The sequence below is a fragment of the Lutra lutra genome, chromosome 10 (genome assembly GCF_902655055.1).
Source record: "Lutra lutra chromosome 10, mLutLut1.2, whole genome shotgun sequence".
Taxonomy (NCBI): domain Eukaryota; kingdom Metazoa; phylum Chordata; class Mammalia; order Carnivora; family Mustelidae; genus Lutra; species Lutra lutra.
The window spans coordinates 15,144,625-15,163,673 of NC_062287.1; the positions used below are offsets into that span (position 1 = coordinate 15,144,625).

General features: G+C 54.9%; 1 protein-coding gene across 3 annotated transcripts; it reads left to right on the forward strand.

The window, feature by feature from the left end:
* Positions 1-453: 453 nt before the first annotated feature.
* Positions 454-14,794, forward strand: ABCG4 (ATP binding cassette subfamily G member 4). Of its 3 annotated transcripts, none has more exons than XM_047693931.1 (15): positions 454-674; positions 1,421-1,670; positions 6,297-6,414; positions 6,538-6,670; positions 6,809-6,859; positions 7,084-7,229; positions 8,399-8,522; positions 8,625-8,739; positions 8,927-9,069; positions 10,456-10,554; positions 10,778-10,946; positions 11,044-11,144; positions 12,463-12,621; positions 12,780-12,898; positions 13,051-14,794. In XM_047693931.1, the coding sequence occupies exons 2-15, from the start codon at positions 1,433-1,435 to the stop codon at positions 13,274-13,276; spliced, it is 1,941 nt and encodes a 646-aa protein (XP_047549887.1). In that variant the 5' UTR covers positions 454-674; positions 1,421-1,432; the 3' UTR covers positions 13,277-14,794. The 3 variants fall into 3 exon arrangements, with proteins under 3 accessions (XP_047549887.1, XP_047549888.1, XP_047549885.1); XM_047693929.1 differs by having other exon boundaries at positions 455-756; XM_047693932.1 differs by lacking the exon at positions 10,456-10,554 and having other exon boundaries at positions 454-756.
* Positions 14,795-19,049: the final 4,255 nt, after the last annotated feature.

Here is a 19,049-nt window from a genome sequence, read left to right on the forward strand (position 1 = left end):
AAAGGGGAGGAGGCTCTCCCCAGACTCTAGCTTTCAAAGCCTTTTTATCTAGTTTGGGGAATCGCTGGAGGAAGCCGGAGCTCAAGGGCCGAAACCCGGGGAAACTGATGGGAGAGTGGTGCAGACAGTCTGACAGCTTCACAATCCCTTGAGAAGGATGGCGTCTGCACCCCAATGCCCACCCCATCCCCTGTACGCACACCACCATCGTCTAGTCTGTAATCCAGGGACCTGTCCCCACCGAGCGACTTCAGTTCTCCTGCCCTCACTGTGTTCAAGTCGGCCCTTCGCCGCCAACCCCCCAGTCCGGGGTCCACACTGCGCCCGCTCTGGCCCCGCGTCGCCGGCACTGCTGTCCCTTTCGCCGTGCTCGCCCCCCACCGGCTGCGGGGAGGCGTGGGCCCTTTAAGAACAGCCGGACCGGCGAGCAGTAGCTGGGAGGAGAGCGCAGTCGCCCCGCGGGCTCGGGAGGACGCGGCGCCCAGCCTCGGGTTCTGGGAACCGGCTGTGCGCAGCCGAGTTGGGGCGCGCCCCCATCGCCCCTCCCCAGCGTTGTCATCTTTCCGCGGACCTGAGGCCCGGGCCCTCCCCGGTCGCCCGCCCCGCCCCGGCCCCGCCCCGGCCCGCGCCGCCAGGACCGGGAGCCGGGCCGTGGGTGCCGCAGCCGGAGGCAGGTGAGGAGGGCCCGGAGTCTCCATCCCCGGCCCGCGGCAGCGCCAAGCTTCTCGGTCCGCACCAGTCCGGGGGCGCGTCAAGGTGACTAGGCATGCGGGAGATAGGGAGGGGGGAACTCGCCCCCGGGGACTAGTTGGAGGCGGCGGCGGGGGGCGGTGGTCTCGAGTCCCGGTGGTGCGCCCGCCTTTGGGGAGAGTCCGGGACGCGCGGGCGCAGGGGAGCCGGAGGGAGGGGCCGGCCAGGGGACGCGCCCGGGGATGGGGAGGGGGATGCAGCGGGAGGCCCAGAGCCTCCTCTTCCTCCGCCTTCTCCCCTGTCTGCCCTGCGCGCACCCGCGTACCCTGACCTCCTAGCGGGCAGCCGGGGCCGGCCGCCCCTGCCGTCCTCCCCGCCCCCCAACCCTTCAGTCCCCAGGGGCTGCTGGCCTGCGGGGTAAGGAGATTAGAGCCGCCACCGGGAGGAGGGAGTGGGTGAGGGCTTCTAGGGTCTGGGCTGGGGCCAGGCTGGGGCCAGACTGGAGCTGGGGCTGCCTGGACCGAGGAGAGGTGGAGACTGAGCGTAGCTACGACGGGAGTGGGGGGCAGGAGTGGGCAGATGCTCTGGCGGTGGGAAGTGGGGTGCTCCCAGTAGCGGGTCTGCCCTGAGAAGGAGGCGGGCAGTGGGGGTGGGGAGCATTAGAAAACAACGAGGCTTTGAGCCAGGGCTTGGGGGTCTGCCCCGAACTGAGCAGGCCCTCTCCCTGCAGGCCCGCAGCGTGATGGCGGAGAAGGCGCTGGAGGCCGTGGGCTGTGGACTAGGACCCGGGGCCGTAGCCATGGCCGTGGCGCTGGAGGACGGGGCGGAGCCCCCAATGCTGACCACACACCTGAAGAAGGTGGAGAACCACATCACCGAAGCCCAACGCTTCTCCCACCTACCCAAGCGCTCAGCGGTGGACATCGAATTCGTGGAGCTGTCCTATTCCGTGCGAGAAGGGCCCTGCTGGCGCAAACGGGGTAAGGAAGCAGCCTGGTGGGGAGTTGTGGAGCCCCCAGGAGTTGTCTCTTAGAGAGCTGGAGGTCTGGGTGTCCCCTGTTGCCCGAGTTCTGCCCCAGGAGGCTCTGTGTGGCGGAAATCTCAGCCCACCGTGAGCTATGCACGCAGCTGACCCGCCAGGTCTGTGCTACACCACCACTCCTCCCCGCCTCCCCTCTCCCCTGCACCTGTGAGCTCTGAGGTGGGACACTAGGTTCAGCTTCGATTGAAGTTTTCCTCCTCCAAGATGACACTACAACCTCTGGTCCCTAAGTGGTCCTGGAGGAGTTTCTTTTATTTTAGGTAGAATTCCTGCCTTTGAGGCCTGGAAGGAGAAAGTCCTGGGCTGTGTTTCGGCCTTCCTCGGGGCTTAGCAGTATCCTTGTACCTATAGACACTGGTAATTTTATTTTATTTTTTTAAGATTTTATTTATTTATTTGACACAGAGAGAGAGAGAGAGAGAGAGAGAGAGCAAGAGAGCAACTACAAGCAGAGAGAGTGGAAGAGGGAGAAGCAGACCTCCCATTGAGCAGAGAGCCCGATGTGGGGCTCGATCCCGGGACCCTGGGACCATGACCCGAGCCAAAGGCAGATGCCCAACAACTGAGCCACCCAGGCACCCCGACACTGCTAATTTTAAAAGATGTTCTCATTCCTGTCATCTTACTTCATTCTTGCTGAAGTCCTCCGAGGGAGGGAGGGTGAAGGTTTAGCAGGCTGGGTGACATCCCCATGGTAGGAGTAAGGAAACTGAGGTCCAGGAAACTTGAGTCACCTGACAGGGCCACACAGCAAATTAGTGGCAGAGCTGGGACCAGAAGCCAGGTTTGCCAGCTCTCTGTGGATTGTTCTTTCCTTCTTAACGTCCCTGGTGCTGCATTCCTATCTCCTCCTCTTTTCTCTCATCAACGCAGGTGGGTAAGGTCTGGGCTTTTGGAACTTTCTGAGGTCCTTGGAACCTTCACCAGACCCTGGAGTCCTTGCCTCCTCCTACCCTGGGCAGCTTGAGCTGGGAATAGAGAAGCTGAGGGGTTTTTTGGTTTTGCTTTTTGTTTTTCCCAGAGCTGGGTGTGGGTCAGGGGTGGAGCTGGGGCATTGTTCTCTGAGATTTAAGAAATAAGTTTGGGGTGCTTCTGAGCAGGGCTGAGAAGGAGCTGTCTCTGCGTTCCCCACCCTCACTCTGCTCTCTCACGAGTGCCCAAAAGGTCACAGGGCCTGAGCCAATGGCAACTGAGACCTCTGGGTCCCCTGCTGGGGGCCCTGTCCCAGAGCAGCCTCTGGACCCTGAGATTAGCTCTGGGCAAATGAAGAGGTGGCCATATTTCTTCTTCTTCTTTTTTTTTTTTTAAGATTTTATTTATTTATTTGGCAGACAGAGATCACAAGTAGGCAGAGAGGCAGGCAGAGAGAGAGGAGGAAGCAGGCTCCCTGCTGAGCAGAGAGCCCGATGTGGGGCTTGATCCTAGGACCCTGGGATCATGACCTGAGCCGAAGGCAGAGGCTTTAACCCACTGAGCCACCCAGGCGCCCCAGAGGTGGCCAGAGGCTTTAACCCACTGAGCCACCCAGGCGCCCCAGAGGTGGCCATATTTCTTACAGCCCTGTTTTTCCTCAGTTTTAAGTAGATAAGTTATTTTTTTAAAGATTTTATTTATTTATTTGACAGAGAGAGAGATCACAAGTAGGCAGAGAGGCAGGCAGAGAGAGAGGAGGAAGCAGGCTCCCCTCGGAGCAGAGAGCCCCATGTGGGACTTGATCTCAGGACCCTGAGGTCATGACCTGAGCCGAAGGCAGAGGCTCAACCCACTGAGCCACCCAGGAGCCCGAGGAGATAAGTTTTAAGGAGCTAAGAAAGAAATGTAGCTAGAGGGACTGGTTTCTTCAACCCACCAGCCAGATTGGCGTCCCTGACTGGGTGCTTCCCTCCTTCTACCTTGCCAGCCCCCTGCTCTCTACTGTCCATTTTGCTATCTCTTCTGTCCCTTGCCCCTTTCCTAGCCCACTGTCCTTCTCTCTTTGACTTGTCTTTTCACTGGAGTCCCTCTCCCCTTGCCTGAAGGACAGAAAGCCTTTAGAGGTAGGCAGAGAGGAAGAGCGAGGGATTTGGAGAGAGGGTGGTGTCTGCCTTGCCCAGGTAGGGACTTGCCACTGGTCTCCCCTAATTATATATGATGTTTCTTCTTTTTCAAAACACTTTCCCATTAGTTACTATTAAACGTCTCACTCTATAGTCACAATAGCCCTATTATGCCTTGGGAGGAGATCTTACTGTCCTTATTTTATAGAGAGGAAATGGAGTTCCTCAAAGATTAGGTGACTTGACAAAATTGCAAGAGTTACTGACAGAGACGGGACCAGAACTCTGGTGCGTTTTTACCTGGAAGGGCTGACAGGTCCTTCCCGTGTCGAGCAGCTGGGGACCAGCAGGTGTTCAAAGACTGGGTTCCTAGCCGCTTGTCCACTGGATGACGTTGGGCCTCTCTTGGACTCACTTTCTTCATCTGTAAACAGGGACGATAAGAATCATCCCCGCACAGGCGTGTTGTGAAGCTTAGCTGAGACGTTATCTGTGAAAATGCTTGGTGAGAGGCAAGTATAAGATGATATATGTATTAGGCATCAGTGTTCAATCTGGTGCTTGGCTCGGATTAAATGAGGGGAAGGTTCCTCGTCGCCTGTTTCCTCTCCTGCCAAAGAAATCACTTCCTGTCAGTGGCTCTGAAAGTTGTTTGCTGGAGTGCACAATCACACGTCTCTCTGATTGGTGGTGATAATCCCTGAGGCAGAGGGATGGATCCTATGACTTCCCCTCTCCCAGGGAAGAACTTGCTGTGTGACCTTGGGTGAGTCACTGGATGTCCCTGGGCCCCAGCTGGCTCATCCGTGTTGCTATAGCAGCAATGGAAGTAATGAGTTTGTAAACCCTAAAGCACCATCCAGGCCGCCGGTGTGATGGGGACCCCATAGTGGACAGCAACTGAGTCTCCTGCTGAATGGATGTGTCCAGAGGGACAGCCGGGTGCTGCAGAGGGAGGGTGAAAGGTCCCATCCCTTCACTGTCTCTGCTAAGCAGGTAGAGGGGAGAGGACAGGGAGCTCTGTGGGGGGCGGAGGACGATGGTGATGAGCAAAACCTCCAGTAGAGCTTGGTGTTCCTGCCTCACTGAGGGAGATCTGTAAGCATAGTAGGCAAGGCTTGCCTGGTGGGCTCCCTTCTTCCTCTCCGTCACCTTGTTTCCCCAGGCAACGCCATGTAGTCTCTGACCTCCGCTTCTAGATATGCTCTCATGTAGCAGAGCTCTCCCTCCCAAGGACTGGAGAGCCTTGACTTCCCTCTCCATTTTTGATTGCTGCTCATCCTTCAAGACTTTCCTCAAATGCCACTTCTTCCATGAAGCCATTCCTGATTTTTCCCTTGTCCCTCCACCCTCTTCAATTTCATTTTCTTCATTCTCATTGTACATTATTTGTGCTTCTGTTTTAACCTTATTTTATCTCTCCTCAGATCCATAGATGTTTCCAATATTTTTTACCTAGACCATGACTTTCTTGAATGCAGGAAATGTGTCCTCTTCATTTTTTTGTCCAGTGTGTGGGACAGAGCTTGGAATGTAGTAGATATCAATAAGTGTTTGTCAAATAGAATTAATAATAAAATGTCACTTTTTAAATGTACTCTATGTGCCAAGCACTGTGTCATATGCTTTGCATATATTATCTCATTGCATCTCTATAGCAACCCTATGAGATAGGTACTGTCATCCTCATTTTACAGATGAGGGACCTGGAGCTCAGAGAGGTTAAGCAACTTGCCTGAGGTCCCACAGCTGGTAAGTGTGGAGCCAGAATTTGAACCTCGATCCACCTGACTCCAAATCAGTGCTCTTAATGCCTATGCTGCCTCCCCCAGGGAGTGAATGAATCATGAGATTTTTACCGGGCCATATCAGGGGCTGTGGAGACAAGCCTCCTGGGCCAAGAGAGCACAAAGAAGAAGGCTTTTTCAGAATGAAACAAAAGTTCTGAGAATCTGTTCTCCTAGAACCCATGGTGAGCCTCTAGTACATGCCAGACAGTCTGCTGAGGTCACAAAGATGAGTAGGACACAGGTTCTAGCCCCAAGCAGTTCACATACTAAGAGGCTGGGGGACAGGGGTAAGGGACGGGCACAACAACTAGCAAACATGCTGGTGTGCGCAGGGCTGTGCAAACACAGGGGACATTTAACCACTTTGCTCAGGCTGATGGTTGGCAAAGTCTTCCTGGAGGGAGTGAGAGTGACTACTGCATTTATAGAGGGGGAGCAGAGTCATCACTAAACTTGATGCCCTCCCCATGCCCATCCATGAGGTGTGGCGGTCTTCTCCTGGCCTACAGGAGAGTGTTCTTGGCCTCTGGTACTTTGATGTTGGTACCTGGCTCTTCTAGGGGAACAGGTGGAGACGGTGTGAATCTCAGTGCTCTCGGAAGGCGTTTCTCCATCGTCATCAAACGCCACTCCCCACCTGGGAGGGAATTGCCTCGTTCGCTAGGGCCATTCCTCAGAGTTTCTGTTGCCTCTGTTCACTGTAACCCTGATCACAAGCTCCTTCCTCCCTCGCCGCAGGTTATAAGACCCTCCTCAAGTGCCTGTCGGGTAAATTCTGCCGCCGGGAGCTGATTGGCATCATGGGCCCCTCCGGCGCCGGCAAGTCCACGTTCATGAACATCTTGGCAGGGTACAGGTGAGGACGAGGCCGGGGTGGAATGGGGGCAGGAGCCAGGAAGAAGGATCCCCCAGGGAGCTCAGAAGGTATTCTGAGGTGGCCTTGACCCCCCCTCCCCATCTGTGACCAATGTGCCTGCAGGGAGTCTGGAATGAAGGGGCAGATCCTGGTCAATGGGAGGCCGCGGGAGCTGAGGACCTTCCGCAAGATGTCGTGTTACATCATGCAGGACGACATGCTGCTGCCTCACCTCACAGTGCTGGAAGCCATGATGGTGAGGGCTGGCGTCCCTGCTCCTTCTCCCAGCCCCTGCTTCTGCCTGCCTTCCCCATCCTCCTCGGTTGGTGGCTAAGGGGACAAGGCAGTGCCCTCCTCCCACACGTACCTGACCTGCCTACTCTCTGGGCCTCAGGTCTCTGCTAACCTGAAGCTGAGTGAGAAGCAAGAGGTGAAGAAGGAACTGGTGAGTGGGGAAGAGAAAGGGGTGAGGACAGGACAGATGCCCTTCCTTCTAGAGTTCTAGAGCCTTGAGTTTGCGGGGGGCAGGGGGTGGGAGACTGGACCCCAGGCTGGGACATTGGAGGCCAAGTGGGCTTAAGGGAACGCTTCTTTAAATTGGGGTGGTGTGGGGGTAGGGAGGAGCAGAGATTCTGAAGCTGACCTGGGGTGGGTGGGGGCCCGGTCCAGGTGACGGAGATCCTGACAGCACTGGGCCTGATGTCCTGCTCCCACACGAGGACAGCTCTGCTCTCCGGGGGGCAGAGGAAGCGCCTGGCCATCGCCCTGGAGCTGGTCAACAATCCGCCTGTCATGTTCTTTGATGAGCCCACCAGGTAGTTCTCCCCCTCCTCTCCCACCAGCATGCCGCCTCCCCTTGCCCCCCCACCCTCAGCCAGGGCAGGAGGGCTACATCTTCTCCACTGCCGGAGACCAGAGTCCATGCACAGCAGCCTCCCGGAGCCAAGATAAGGGCTTCTCCTCATTCGTTCCTGCCAATCCCGTTGCCGTAGCAGCCCCATCCTTCACGCACGCAGAAATCCTATGTCCTCCTTGATGGATGCCTCCCTCTCCCTCTCTTCCCCACAGCCAATCTGTCATCAAGTCCTGCTGACTCTACCTCCTTCCTCTGTCTCTCAGATTCGCCCCACCCCCATCCCGAGTGCCCGTGCTTAAGTTCTGGACCTCATCAGCTCTCGCCTGCAATTCTACCATAGACTCCTACCCCCTTGTCTTCAGTCTCTCCCAGCCAGTCCTCCCTCCGAGCTGCAGCCAGGGAGAGCTCTCTAAGAGACAAGTCTGGCAATACTCACTACCCCCCCCCCCCTTAAAAACACACAGCGATTCCCATTTGCCCTCAGAACAGTCAGAAGACTTAGAGGTCTTGGCCTGAACCTACTTCCCCAAGCTTACATCTTGCTTCATGCTGGCTTGTATTTTATGCTCTAATAACACCAAATTGCTTATAATTCCCTGGGCCAGCCATGTGTTTCATGCCTCTAAGCTTTGCACATGTTGTGTCTTCTGTCTGGACTGCCCTTCGCCACCACGCCTGCCCTTCCGCCTTCAGCTGCCTCAGCTCCTTCCTCTTCCACACGTGCTCAGGAAACTTCTCTGACTAGCCCCAAGCCCCGTGCTGCAGAGCTGAAGCCTCCCCCCACCCCGCCCCATGTTTCTACAGCATGTTCCACATCATCTCGAGTGATCTCTACGCTTCTCTCTCTCCCTCCAGACCAGAGTCTATGTCTTAGCCATCCATCATGGTCATCCCAGTGCTGGCCATTCAACAGGTTCTCACTCGATATTTGCTTGTTAAATGGAATGGTGCTTGGGCTTCTTGGTACCTCCAAAGGCTGGCACCGTGTAGCATGGACAGGCTGTCAGGTAGACAGAGGGACTCCCTTCCTGCCAGCTCCAGCCCCTTTGGAGCAGCTGCCCCACATCAAGCACTCCCTTCTCTTGGCACTGCCCACCTCACGCCCCCCCACTGCCTTTCTCTGGACAGTGGTCTGGACAGCGCGTCCTGTTTCCAAGTGGTGTCCCTCATGAAGTCCCTGGCCCAGGGGGGCCGCACAGTCATCTGCACCATCCACCAGCCCAGTGCCAAGCTCTTTGAGATGTTTGACAAGGTGAGTGGCTCTGGGCTTCCCAGGGCACTGGCCTACGGCAGGGAGAGGGAGGGGCACTGGTCCACTGGTGGTGCTGTCCTCACCCCTCCCTTTCCACCTCAGCTCTACATCCTGAGCCAGGGTCAGTGCATCTTCAAAGGTGTGGTCACCAACCTGATCCCCTACCTGAAGGGGCTTGGCTTACACTGCCCCACCTACCACAACCCGGCTGACTTCAGTGAGTGGCAGGGCAGGGGGGCTGGGCTGCGGTGTGGGGCCAAATCGGGAGGATCGGCTCCCATGCCTAGGTCTCCTTGGGGAGGTCTCACTGTCCCCTACCTTCCCCACATACTCACGGAGGGGCTGGCTTGCCCTCGGGAACCAAGGAGTGATCTTAGCCACGCACTCCACTCCGTGTCTCCCAGTCATCGAGGTGGCCTCTGGAGAGTATGGAGACCTGAACCCCATGCTGTTCAGGGCTGTGCAGAATGGGCTCTGTGCCATGGCCGAGAAGAAGAGCAGCCCTGAGAAGAACGAGGTCCCCACCCCGTGCCCCCCTTGTCCTCAGGTGAGTAGGGCTGGAGAGGGCAGAGAGGGAAAAGTGGGGGCGGGCAGGTGGGACCCTGGATAATGGCCCTGCTTAAGAGGCTGTCCCCCAGAGGCATCACAACCATTAGGGACTAGGAAGAACTCAGAACTTGGACTAGACCTACTGTGGACTGCAGTGTGACCTTGGGCACATTGCTCAACCTCCGTTCATTTACGTGTTCAGCAAATTCTCACTAAGCATCTGTAGTGTGTTGTCCTCAGTGCCGGCACGGGGCCACCTGGTAAGCAGACCCAATGCTGCATCTCTTGCCTCATGGCTCATGGGTCTTGCTGTCATCTCCAGGCCAGAGGTGATGACGCTGAACTCCGGTGTTACTGGGAGAACTAATCAGATCATTACGTAAATCTCTGCACCGGGGCTGGTACAGTGGATATTGGTTTGGTGCCGGTTCTCGTTCCTAAATGAGATACCATGACCCTGGAAAACGTCCCCGAACTGAAGGAGAGCTCGTGCAGCAAGCCAGTACAAACAGACAGCGGGCTTGTGCAGTGAAGGAACATAGGCGAGTTCCTGGTGTAGGGCCACCCGGAGAACGGGGAGATAACACTCCCAAGTCCCACACTCCCCAGTGGCTCACGAGCAAGAGTTTTTCAGGCCATGACTTGGGGCAGAGGTCTTTTGAGAAGCTGGTTGTCATTGACCAGAGACCCCTGAGGTCATGCCAGCAGGCGCTTGGTGCTGTTTCATCTGGTCCCCAGAGGTCTTTTCCATCTCAAGAGTCTTGCCTCCTGAAAAATATCCTTATTCTTTATGCTCCAGGTTTCATTTGGTCCATCTGGCGATCATGTCTTTCAGGTAGTGCTGATGAGCCACTTGGAAGCTAGCGGGGTCGCGTTCCTACAGGTCCCTTGGTCTGTCCAGCTGCGCCTGGGGGCCCTGTGACTTCCAGTGTTCATTCTTTCATCTGAACTGACAAGCTGGATGCCAGCTTCAAAACCCAGGAGGGCCAGCTGTAGTTGTTGCCGCCATTATGATCATTGTTTAATACGATTGTGGCACAGGGGGCAGAAAGGCACTGTGGCCTTCGGGTAAATGTTTCTTGAGGGAGTGAAGACAAGAAGAGGAGTGACTGGCCTACTCTTAGTCCCCACAGTGTCCTTGACGTCCTTGCGCTCTCCTCTCAAGTTTTTACTCACTCCTTACGTCTCTCACCGAATCTCGCTCTAATGCATGACCCTGGGGCCAGCTTCCAGGCATGCACCTCAGTGGTGGAGAGTCTCCCATCAGCAGGAAGGGCCTGGAGGAGCCCTGGCCTGGGGAAGGGCTCGAGGGTTTTCCATTACCAAGCTGGGTGTGCAGTGGGTGGGCGGGGTAGGCTCGCCTGACCCAGTGTCCTCTCCCCAGGAAGTGGACCCCATTGAAAGTCACACCTTTGCCACCAGCACCCTCACACAGTTCTGCATCCTCTTCAAGAGGACCTTCTTGTCCATCCTCAGGGACACGGTGAGGCATCACGTTGTGGGAGAGGAGGCTGGTACAGGCCTGCCTGGCTTATGGGGGGCATAGGATCTCAGCAGCTGGGATGGGAAGGCCCCCCCCACCCCCACCAGCCAGCCGTCTCCCAAGGCACCCATGGGTCTGTGTGTCTGTGAGGGCGGCTCTTGAGTTCCTACCCCAGTTGGTCTGCCCATCCCTGGCCTGTGGCCCATCCCCTCTCCTCACCCAGGTCCTCACCCACCTGCGGTTTGTGTCCCACGTGGTCATCGGCGTGCTCATCGGTCTCCTTTACCTGCACATTGGTAACGATGCCAGCAAGGTCTTCAACAACACCGGCTGCCTCTTCTTCTCCATGCTCTTCCTCATGTTTGCCGCCCTTATGCCAACCGTGCTCACCTGTGAGCTGAGCTGCCCTGGGCAGGGGACCGGGAGGTGGGTACTGGGGGTCAGGGTCAGGGGCTCAGACAGCAGCGCCTCACCTGCCTGTGTCCTCAGTCCCCTTAGAGATGGCGGTCTTCATGAGGGAGCATCTCAACTACTGGTACAGCCTCAAAGCGTACTACCTGGCCAAGACCATGGCCGATGTGCCCTTTCAGGTAAGCCTCTTCCTCCCTCCCCTCTGGCTTCTCCTATCCTAGCTTGCTTGCCTCCTTCAACCTTGTCACCTGCCGTCCTCTTTTTTCCTTCCCCTCACTTAACAGATAGGTGGGGAGTACCTACCGTGTACCAGGCTCTGTGCCGGGCATGGAGATCAGGCAATGAATAAGACAGATGGGATCTTGACCTTGCGGAACTGATATTCTCATGGGAACAACCAATGACAGGCAGTGATGAAAATAATAGCCCTACAAATGTGTCTGTGGATCTTTTTATTTTTTTTAAAGATTACTTATTTATTTATTTGACATACAGAGATCACAAGTAGGCAGAGAGGCAGGCAGAGAGAGAGGGAAGCAGGCTCCCTGTCAAGCAGAGAGCCCGATGTGGGGCTCGATCCCAGGACCCTGAGATTATGACCCAAGCCACAAGCAGAGGCTTAACCCACTGAGCCACCCAGGCGCCCTGGGTCTGTGGATCTTATCCGCAGCAGTGGAGGGCAGCTAGTGCAGGTGCTGAAGCCTTACCACCACTTGTTAGCCGCAAGACACAGAGCAGCTGCCTGCCTCTCACTGCTTCCGCATCCCCATCTATCAAGAGGAAGGATGAGAGTATCCAGCTCAGGATTGTTCGGGAGAAGTCAATGAGTTGATACACGTGAAGGACTTTGGCTAATGCTTGGGACGTGCAAAAGTGCCTGATAACCGTTAGTTGGTTTGGGTTGGTTTGTTGCACTAGCCTCCCCTCCCCCCTACCCCATACATGCTCTGAGACCACCAGTAATCTGTAGGGCAGCTGTGTGCAAATGAGAAAAAGCTGGGCGGGTGCTGCACCGCGCTGCGGTGCATGGCCTCGTGAGAAGAGCACGGGAGGACCTCGGTGTCTGGTGGCCTCTTGATTGGGCGCCTAGTGCAGGGAACAGCCTGCATGATGGTCCGTGCTAGGCTTGGTCTGCCGGCCCCCTGGACTTGACCGCTCAGAGGGGGATGACACGTGCTCACATGTAGAGTTAATGAATTAGCAGTATAAAGAACCAGCTGGTCCAGTTTAGGAGCTCAGATGAGATGTCACCGTGCCTGAACTGGTCAGAAGGGGTCCAGTGGAAATGGTGTCACTGGAGGAAACAAGGGGAGAGGCACCAGCCCGGGGGGCCAGCACACACCAAGCGTGGGGGCGGCGGGACCAAGTGTGGACACTCTAGGAAGAGCTAGTGCTCCAGGGGTTCCCGCCCAGGTGGCGTGGAGGGTGGTGTGGAGGGTCTTGGCATCTGTGGCCCTGGGGCTGGTGCCCCTGCTCAGGCCCATGCCCACTCCCCAGGTGGTGTGCCCGGTGGTATATTGTAGCATCATCTACTGGATGACAGGCCAGCCGGCCGAAACCAGCCGCTTCCTGCTGTTCTCCGCCCTGGCTGCTGCCACTGCCTTGGTGGCCCAGTCTTTGGGGCTGCTGATTGGAGCTGCCTCCAATTCCCTCCAGGTGGGAGGGCTGGCCCTTGGGGATCTGGGGTGGGGATGGGGTCTGGTGGGAGGAAGCAGAGGCTGACATCAGGAATGGAAGGGATCTCTGGGAAACCGCAGGGCCACCCCTGTGCCGGTCACTCCTGTAATGGCCCGGTCCCCTTCCTTCCCCTCCAGGTGGCCACCTTTGTGGGCCCAGTTACCGCCATCCCTGTTCTCTTGTTCTCCGGTTTCTTTGTCAGCTTCAAGACCATCCCCACTTACCTGCAGTGGAGCTCCTACCTCTCCTATGTCAGGTCAGTGCCGCGGCCCACACCATCCATCCCTGCTCCTCCCTGCAGGAGCCCAGGCTCCAGGGAGGACAGAGTGGCTGCTGGGCCCCGGCAGTCTGCCCAGGGAACAGGGACCCTATGCTCTGTATCCAGCTCTGATGTCCCCGTGTGCACAGGTATGGCTTTGAGGGTGTGATTCTGACCATCTATGGCATGGATCGAGGCGATCTGACCTGCTTGGAGGAACACTGCCCTTTCCAGAACCCACAGAGTATACTCCGAGCGCTGGATGTGGAGGATGCCAAGCTCTACCTGGACTTCCTGGTCTTGGGCATCTTCTTTCTGGCCTTGCGGTTGCTGGCATACCTTGTGCTCCGTTACCGGGTCAAGTCGGAGAGATAGAGCCTTGCGCCGGCCTGCGCCCCAGCCCCCGCAGCGGAAGCCCCCAGCCCCAGCCCTCTGGGACTGTTTTAACCTTGTAGACTTTGGCACGGGTTGCTGGTGCAGCCACGTTCTCCTCTCTCAGCTCCTCCCCGGGTTGGCTGCTGGACTGCGCTCCCAGCCATGGTCGTGGCCACGGGGGGCTCCAGCCCTCCCCACCATGTCCAGGAGTCTTCCCAGTTGATGCAGTTTATAGCTTCCTCCCTACTCTCTCCAACATCTGCATGCAAAGACCACTAGGAGGCTGCCACCCTCCTTCCCCCACCTTGTCCCCTGTCTCTGCTGTCTGCTTGGGAGCCCCAGGTTCTCCAGGCCCCCATTCACAACTGACCAAAGTGGCCCCCTCTGGGGGTTCCCACCACACAAATGTTTGTAAACTGGGCTGATCTAAGGTTCGGGTTCCAGGGCTGGGCCCTGGTGGGGTCTCCTGGAAGTCCCATTTGGACATTGGAATGGAGCAGGGAAGGCTCTGGAAGTCTCTTCCTCCTCCTCACCTTCTCCCCACCCCCAGACCTGGCTGATTTGGGCAATCTGCTGGAACAGAAGCTGGGTTTTCTGTCTGGGTCATTCCTCCCAATCCTGGGGATTGGAGGGGCCTGGGGGCCTGGGATGCCCTGTCCCCTTCCCTGTCCCCTTTGGTCGGGGGTAGGGTCTGGTGGCACTGCTGCAATAATGTCTGTGTTTCTCTCCCACCTGCCACTGGAACCGGAGAATGCACTTTATTCTGGGGCGTGAGCAGGAGAAGACCAAGCCTCCTTCTTGCTTCTCCTGCCCAGTCCTGCGACACTCCCTCCCCTCCCCAGAGTTACAGGCACATACATGCGAACAGGCAATCTCAGCCCGACACACACACACGCTGTCCCGTATGGCTCCGAGGAGGATTGATGGTGGCATGGTGGTGGCGGCGGCGGTGGGTGCCATAGGAAGGGCAGTGCCCACCTCCTCTGGGGGTGCAGCATTGACTGCACGGATGAGGCTTGTGCCGCCCAGGGTGTCCTGGGACCCGGGGTGTCTACCCCCCGAGTCTTCTTTCCCCTCCAAGTCAGGGATGGCACAGGGCACTAGCTCCCTGGAGCTCAGCAGCCAACACAAGCACAAGCATGGGCAAAATTTGGCCTTGGCCACTGCCACCCTGTGGCCCTTCTTTTGTGCATCAGGCTGGCATTCTCACTGCCCTGCCCCTTCCCCAGCTACCTGCTGGTCATTCGAGCACCTGCCTGGGTCTGTGCACACCCTCCCTTACCTTCACATCGGCCCCCCGGGGCACCAGAGCGACAGACACAGAGCATGTCTGGCTTTTGTGGTAGGTCCAGACTTGCACCACTTCTGATCTCCCCTTCCCCCAGGGCTCTCCCACTGCTTTTTCTTGTGCACACACCACTCTCCCTTCTCTTACCCTGCCACAGATTCTCCCCACCGCCCAGAGATGCCACTTGTATTTGTGGGACTTTGCCCATTATTAATAAAACCTATATTTATACAGTATGCAGTGCGTGAATGGGTCCGGCTGGGGATCCTGGCCCTGTGGTCTGTGGTGGGTCTTCAGAGCACTTGAGAGAAGTCTGTGAGCTTTAAAGAGTTTGTGGCAGGGGGTGGTAAGTTAGTATATGTCAAGCGAGTGAGTGTACATCCTAGGAAATACTCCTGTTATGCTTTATACATTGCAAATGCTTCATGTTCATGATCTCAATGGAGTCCCATACCCACTCTGCATTATCCCTCATGACCACCCATTTTCCAGATGAGAAAACTGACGTGCGTTAAGTAACTTGCCTAAGGACACTCAGCTAATAGGGGTGAAAGCAGACCTGGTAACCAGGTGTTCCTTCCTCCAGACTCCTCATTCTTGGCATTGGCCAATGGCACTGATGAGGGTGGATCTGTAAGCTGCGTGGGTGCCCCGGGTATGTGGCATGGGTATGTTCTTTTTTTAAATTTTTAATTATTTTTAAGCATTTTCATTTTATTTTTTTATTTGACAGAGATCCCAAGTAGGCAGAGAGGCAGGCAGAGAGAGAGGAGGAAGCAGGCTCCCTGGGATCATGGCTCCCTGGGATCTTGACCCGAGCTGAAGACAGAGACTTTAACCCACTGAGCCACCCAGATGCCCCATTTTCAAACATTTTTCATTTAAATTCAATTAATTAACATATCATGCATTATTGGTTTCAGTGTGTGATTCATCAGTCCCCCCCCCCTTTTTTTTTTAAAGATCTTATCTGTTTATTTGACACAGCAGGGGCAGCAGTAGAGGGAGAGGGAGAAGCGGGCTCCCCAGACCCTGGGATCACGACCTGAGCCAAAGACTGATGCTTAACCAACTGAGCCCCCCCAGATGCCCTTACCAGTCTTATATAACACCCAGGGCTCATTACATCACATGCCCTCCCTAATGTCCATCACCCACTTATCCCATTCCTCCCATCTCCCTCCCCTCCAGCAACCCTCAGTTTATTTCCTATGATTAAGAGTCTCGTATGATTTGTCTCCCTCTCTGGTTTGGTCTTTTTTCATTTTTTCCTCTCTTCCCTAATGGTCCTCTGTTTTGTTTCTTACATTCCACGTATCGGTGACATCATATGGTAATTGTCTTTCTCTGATTGACTTATTTCACTTAGTATAATACCTTCTAGTTCCATCCATGTCATTGTAAATGGCAAGATCTCATTCTCTTTTTTTTTTTTTTTAAGATTTTATTTATTTATTTGACAGACAGAAATCACAAGTAGGCAGAGAGGCAGGCGGGGGTGGGGGGGGCGGGAAGCAGGCTTCCCACCGAGCAGAGAGCCTGATGCGGGGCTCAATCCCAGGACACTGGGATCACAACCGGAGCCGAAGGCAGAGGCTTTAACCCACTGAGCCACCCAGGCGCCCTGATCTCATTCTTTTTGATGACTGCAAAATAGTCCTATGCGTGTGTGTGTGTGTGTATACCACATCTTCTTTATCCATTTTTCTGTTGATGGACATCTGGGCTCTTTCCATAGTTTGGTTATTGTGGACATTGCTGCTATAAACATTGGGGTGCATGTGCCCCTTTGGGTCATTACCTTTGTATCTTTGGAATAAATACCCAGTAGTGCAATTGCTGGGTCATAGGGTAGCTCTATTTTCAACTTTTTTGAGGAAATTCCATACTATTTTCCAGAGTGGCTGCACCAGCTTGCATTCCCACCAAGAGTGTAGGAGGGTTCCCCTTTCTCTGCATCCTCATCAACATTTGTGGCTTCCTGACTTGCCAATTTTAGCCATTCTAACTGGTGTGAGGTGGTATCTTATTGTGGTTTTGATTTATATCTCCCCGATGCTGAGTGATATGGAGCATTTTTTCATGTGTCTGTTGGCCATTTATTTTTTTTTATAAAGATTTTATTTATTTATTTGACAGAGAGAGATCACAAGTAGACGGAGAGGCAGGCAGAGAGAGAGAGAGAGAGGGAAGCAGGCTCCCCGCTGAGCAGAGAGCCCGATGCGGGACTCGATTCCAGGACCCTGAGATCATGACCTGAGCCGAAGGCAGCGGCTTAACCCACTGAGCCACCCAGGCGCCCCCTGTTGGCCATTTAGATGTCTTCTTTGGAGAAATGTCTGTTCGTGACATCTGCCCATTTCTTGACTGGATTATTCGTTCTTTGGGTGTTGAGTTTGATTAAGTTTTTTATAGATTTTGGATGCTAGCCCTTTATCTGTTAAGACATTTGCAAATATCTTCTCCCATTCTGTCAGTTGTCTTCTGGTTTCGCTGTTTCCTTTGTTGTGCGAAAACTTTTTATCTTGATGAAGTCCCAATAGTTTGTTTTTTCCTTTGTTTCCCTTGCCTTTAGAGAAGTGTCTAGCAAGAAATTGCTGTGGCCGAGTCCAAAGAGGTTGCTCCCTGTGTTCTTCTCTGGGATTTTTTTTTTTTTAAGATTTTATTTATTTATTTGACAGAGATCACAAGTAGGCAGAGCAGCAGGCAGCGAGAGAGGGAGAAGTTGGCTCCCTGCTGAGCAGAGAGCCCAGTGTGGGCTTGATCCCAGGACCCTGAGATCATGACCTGAGACAAAGGCGGAGGCTTAACCCTCTGAGCCACCCAGGCACCCCCTCCTCTAGGATTTTGTTGGATTACTGTCTCACATTTAGGTCTTTCAGCCATTTTGAGTTTATTTTTGTGTGTGGTATAAGGCAATGGTTCAGTCTCATTCTTCTGCGTGTGACTATCCGATCTTCACATGGGTCTGTTCTTGCGGAGTGATACACGTCTCTCTCTTCAGAATTCACCGAGCCCTGGTTGTACCCATAGTGGGGGTTATAGTCAGTGGTCATGAAAGGCAGTGAGAACCAGGAAAGATCCTGGAGCCAAAGCTCTAGGAGGAGAATGGCAGGGACCTCAGTGAGCTTACCCCAGCTTTCTCTTTTTCTTCCTCTCTTCTCTCACCCTCTGGGTCACTGTTAGCAGGGCTAAGCCATTGGCCACCAGGACTGCAGATGGGTTGGTGGCCTGAGGTTTGGAGCAAGCAATTGTCCAGAAGTCCTTGAAGGCTGGTGGCAAGATGGTGGCAAGGAACAGCAGCACACTGTCTCACCCTCTTCCTTCCTGATCCTGAAGCTTGGGGACTGAAGGGGGGAAGTGGCCTCCACCTGACTAGCAGTGCATGCAGAGCTAAGTGTCCTGGGCTAGATGAGGGTCCCATCTTTTACAGGTGGGGTGTCTGCCTGGAGATGGGCTTTCTCATGAAGGTTTTAGGGTGCTAGTGGGAAGAAGTCAGAGTAGTAGCTTCTGGAACTCTAGCTCCTTCGGGGGGATTCCGGGAGCCACCCTGTCTCTGCAGTGATGCCTGCAGATGGCTTTTTAAAGGCCACGGGCACAAAATCCCACCGTTAAGTAATCTTTCTTAAGATTCTTCCTCTTGGGACGCCTGGGTGGCTCAGTTGGTTGGACGACTGCCTTCGGCTCAGGTCATGATCCTGGGAGTCCCGGGATCGAGTCCCGCATCGGGCTCCCAGCTCCATGGGGAGTCTGCTTCTCTCTCTGACCTTCTCCTCGCTCATGCTCTCTCTCACTGTCTCTCTCTCAAATAAATAAATAAAATCTTTAAAAAAAAAAGATTCTTCCTCTTTACTTTCTCTTTCAAAATGTAAATACTCCTAAAGGAGTAAAACATTTATAAATTCACACTTCTACAAGTGCCCCTGGGAGCAAGAGGAGACAAACAGCCTTTCTGGAGCCAGCAAAGGCCATCCAGGCACAGAGAACATCTGTAGAGTGGCTCATGCATTTGCAGGGAAAGCTCTTTGGATTTGGGCAATACACGAGGCTGCTAGGATGAGTATTATCATTTCCTCCTTTCACACCGAAGAAAACCAAGGCTTAGAAAAGTGACTTGAGCAAGTGCTCCAGATAGTGTGCTCCTGCCGCTGGGAGCTCCCTGTGATTTCTTCCCACCGGTCCCATCGGCCCGCAGAGGTGTGGCACAAATACCCAGGCCTGGCATGCTTTGAAATGGGCCCCCTCTCCCTGAGGGCCAGCCCACCCAGGACTCCGAGATCACTGCCTTCCCTGTAGCCACCCTCTGTGTCAGGGCCTGTGCGAGGGGCTGGAGGACAGGGAAGATGCGGGCTGTTCTCCATGCTATGGGTCTATGGGACCCGATGCCCCATCTTGAGGTCAGATGACAGAGCACATGCCCACAGCGTGACTCACGGTCCTTCTGTCTGCAAGAGGCCAAATTATATGTTATTAATAAAGCCTCCA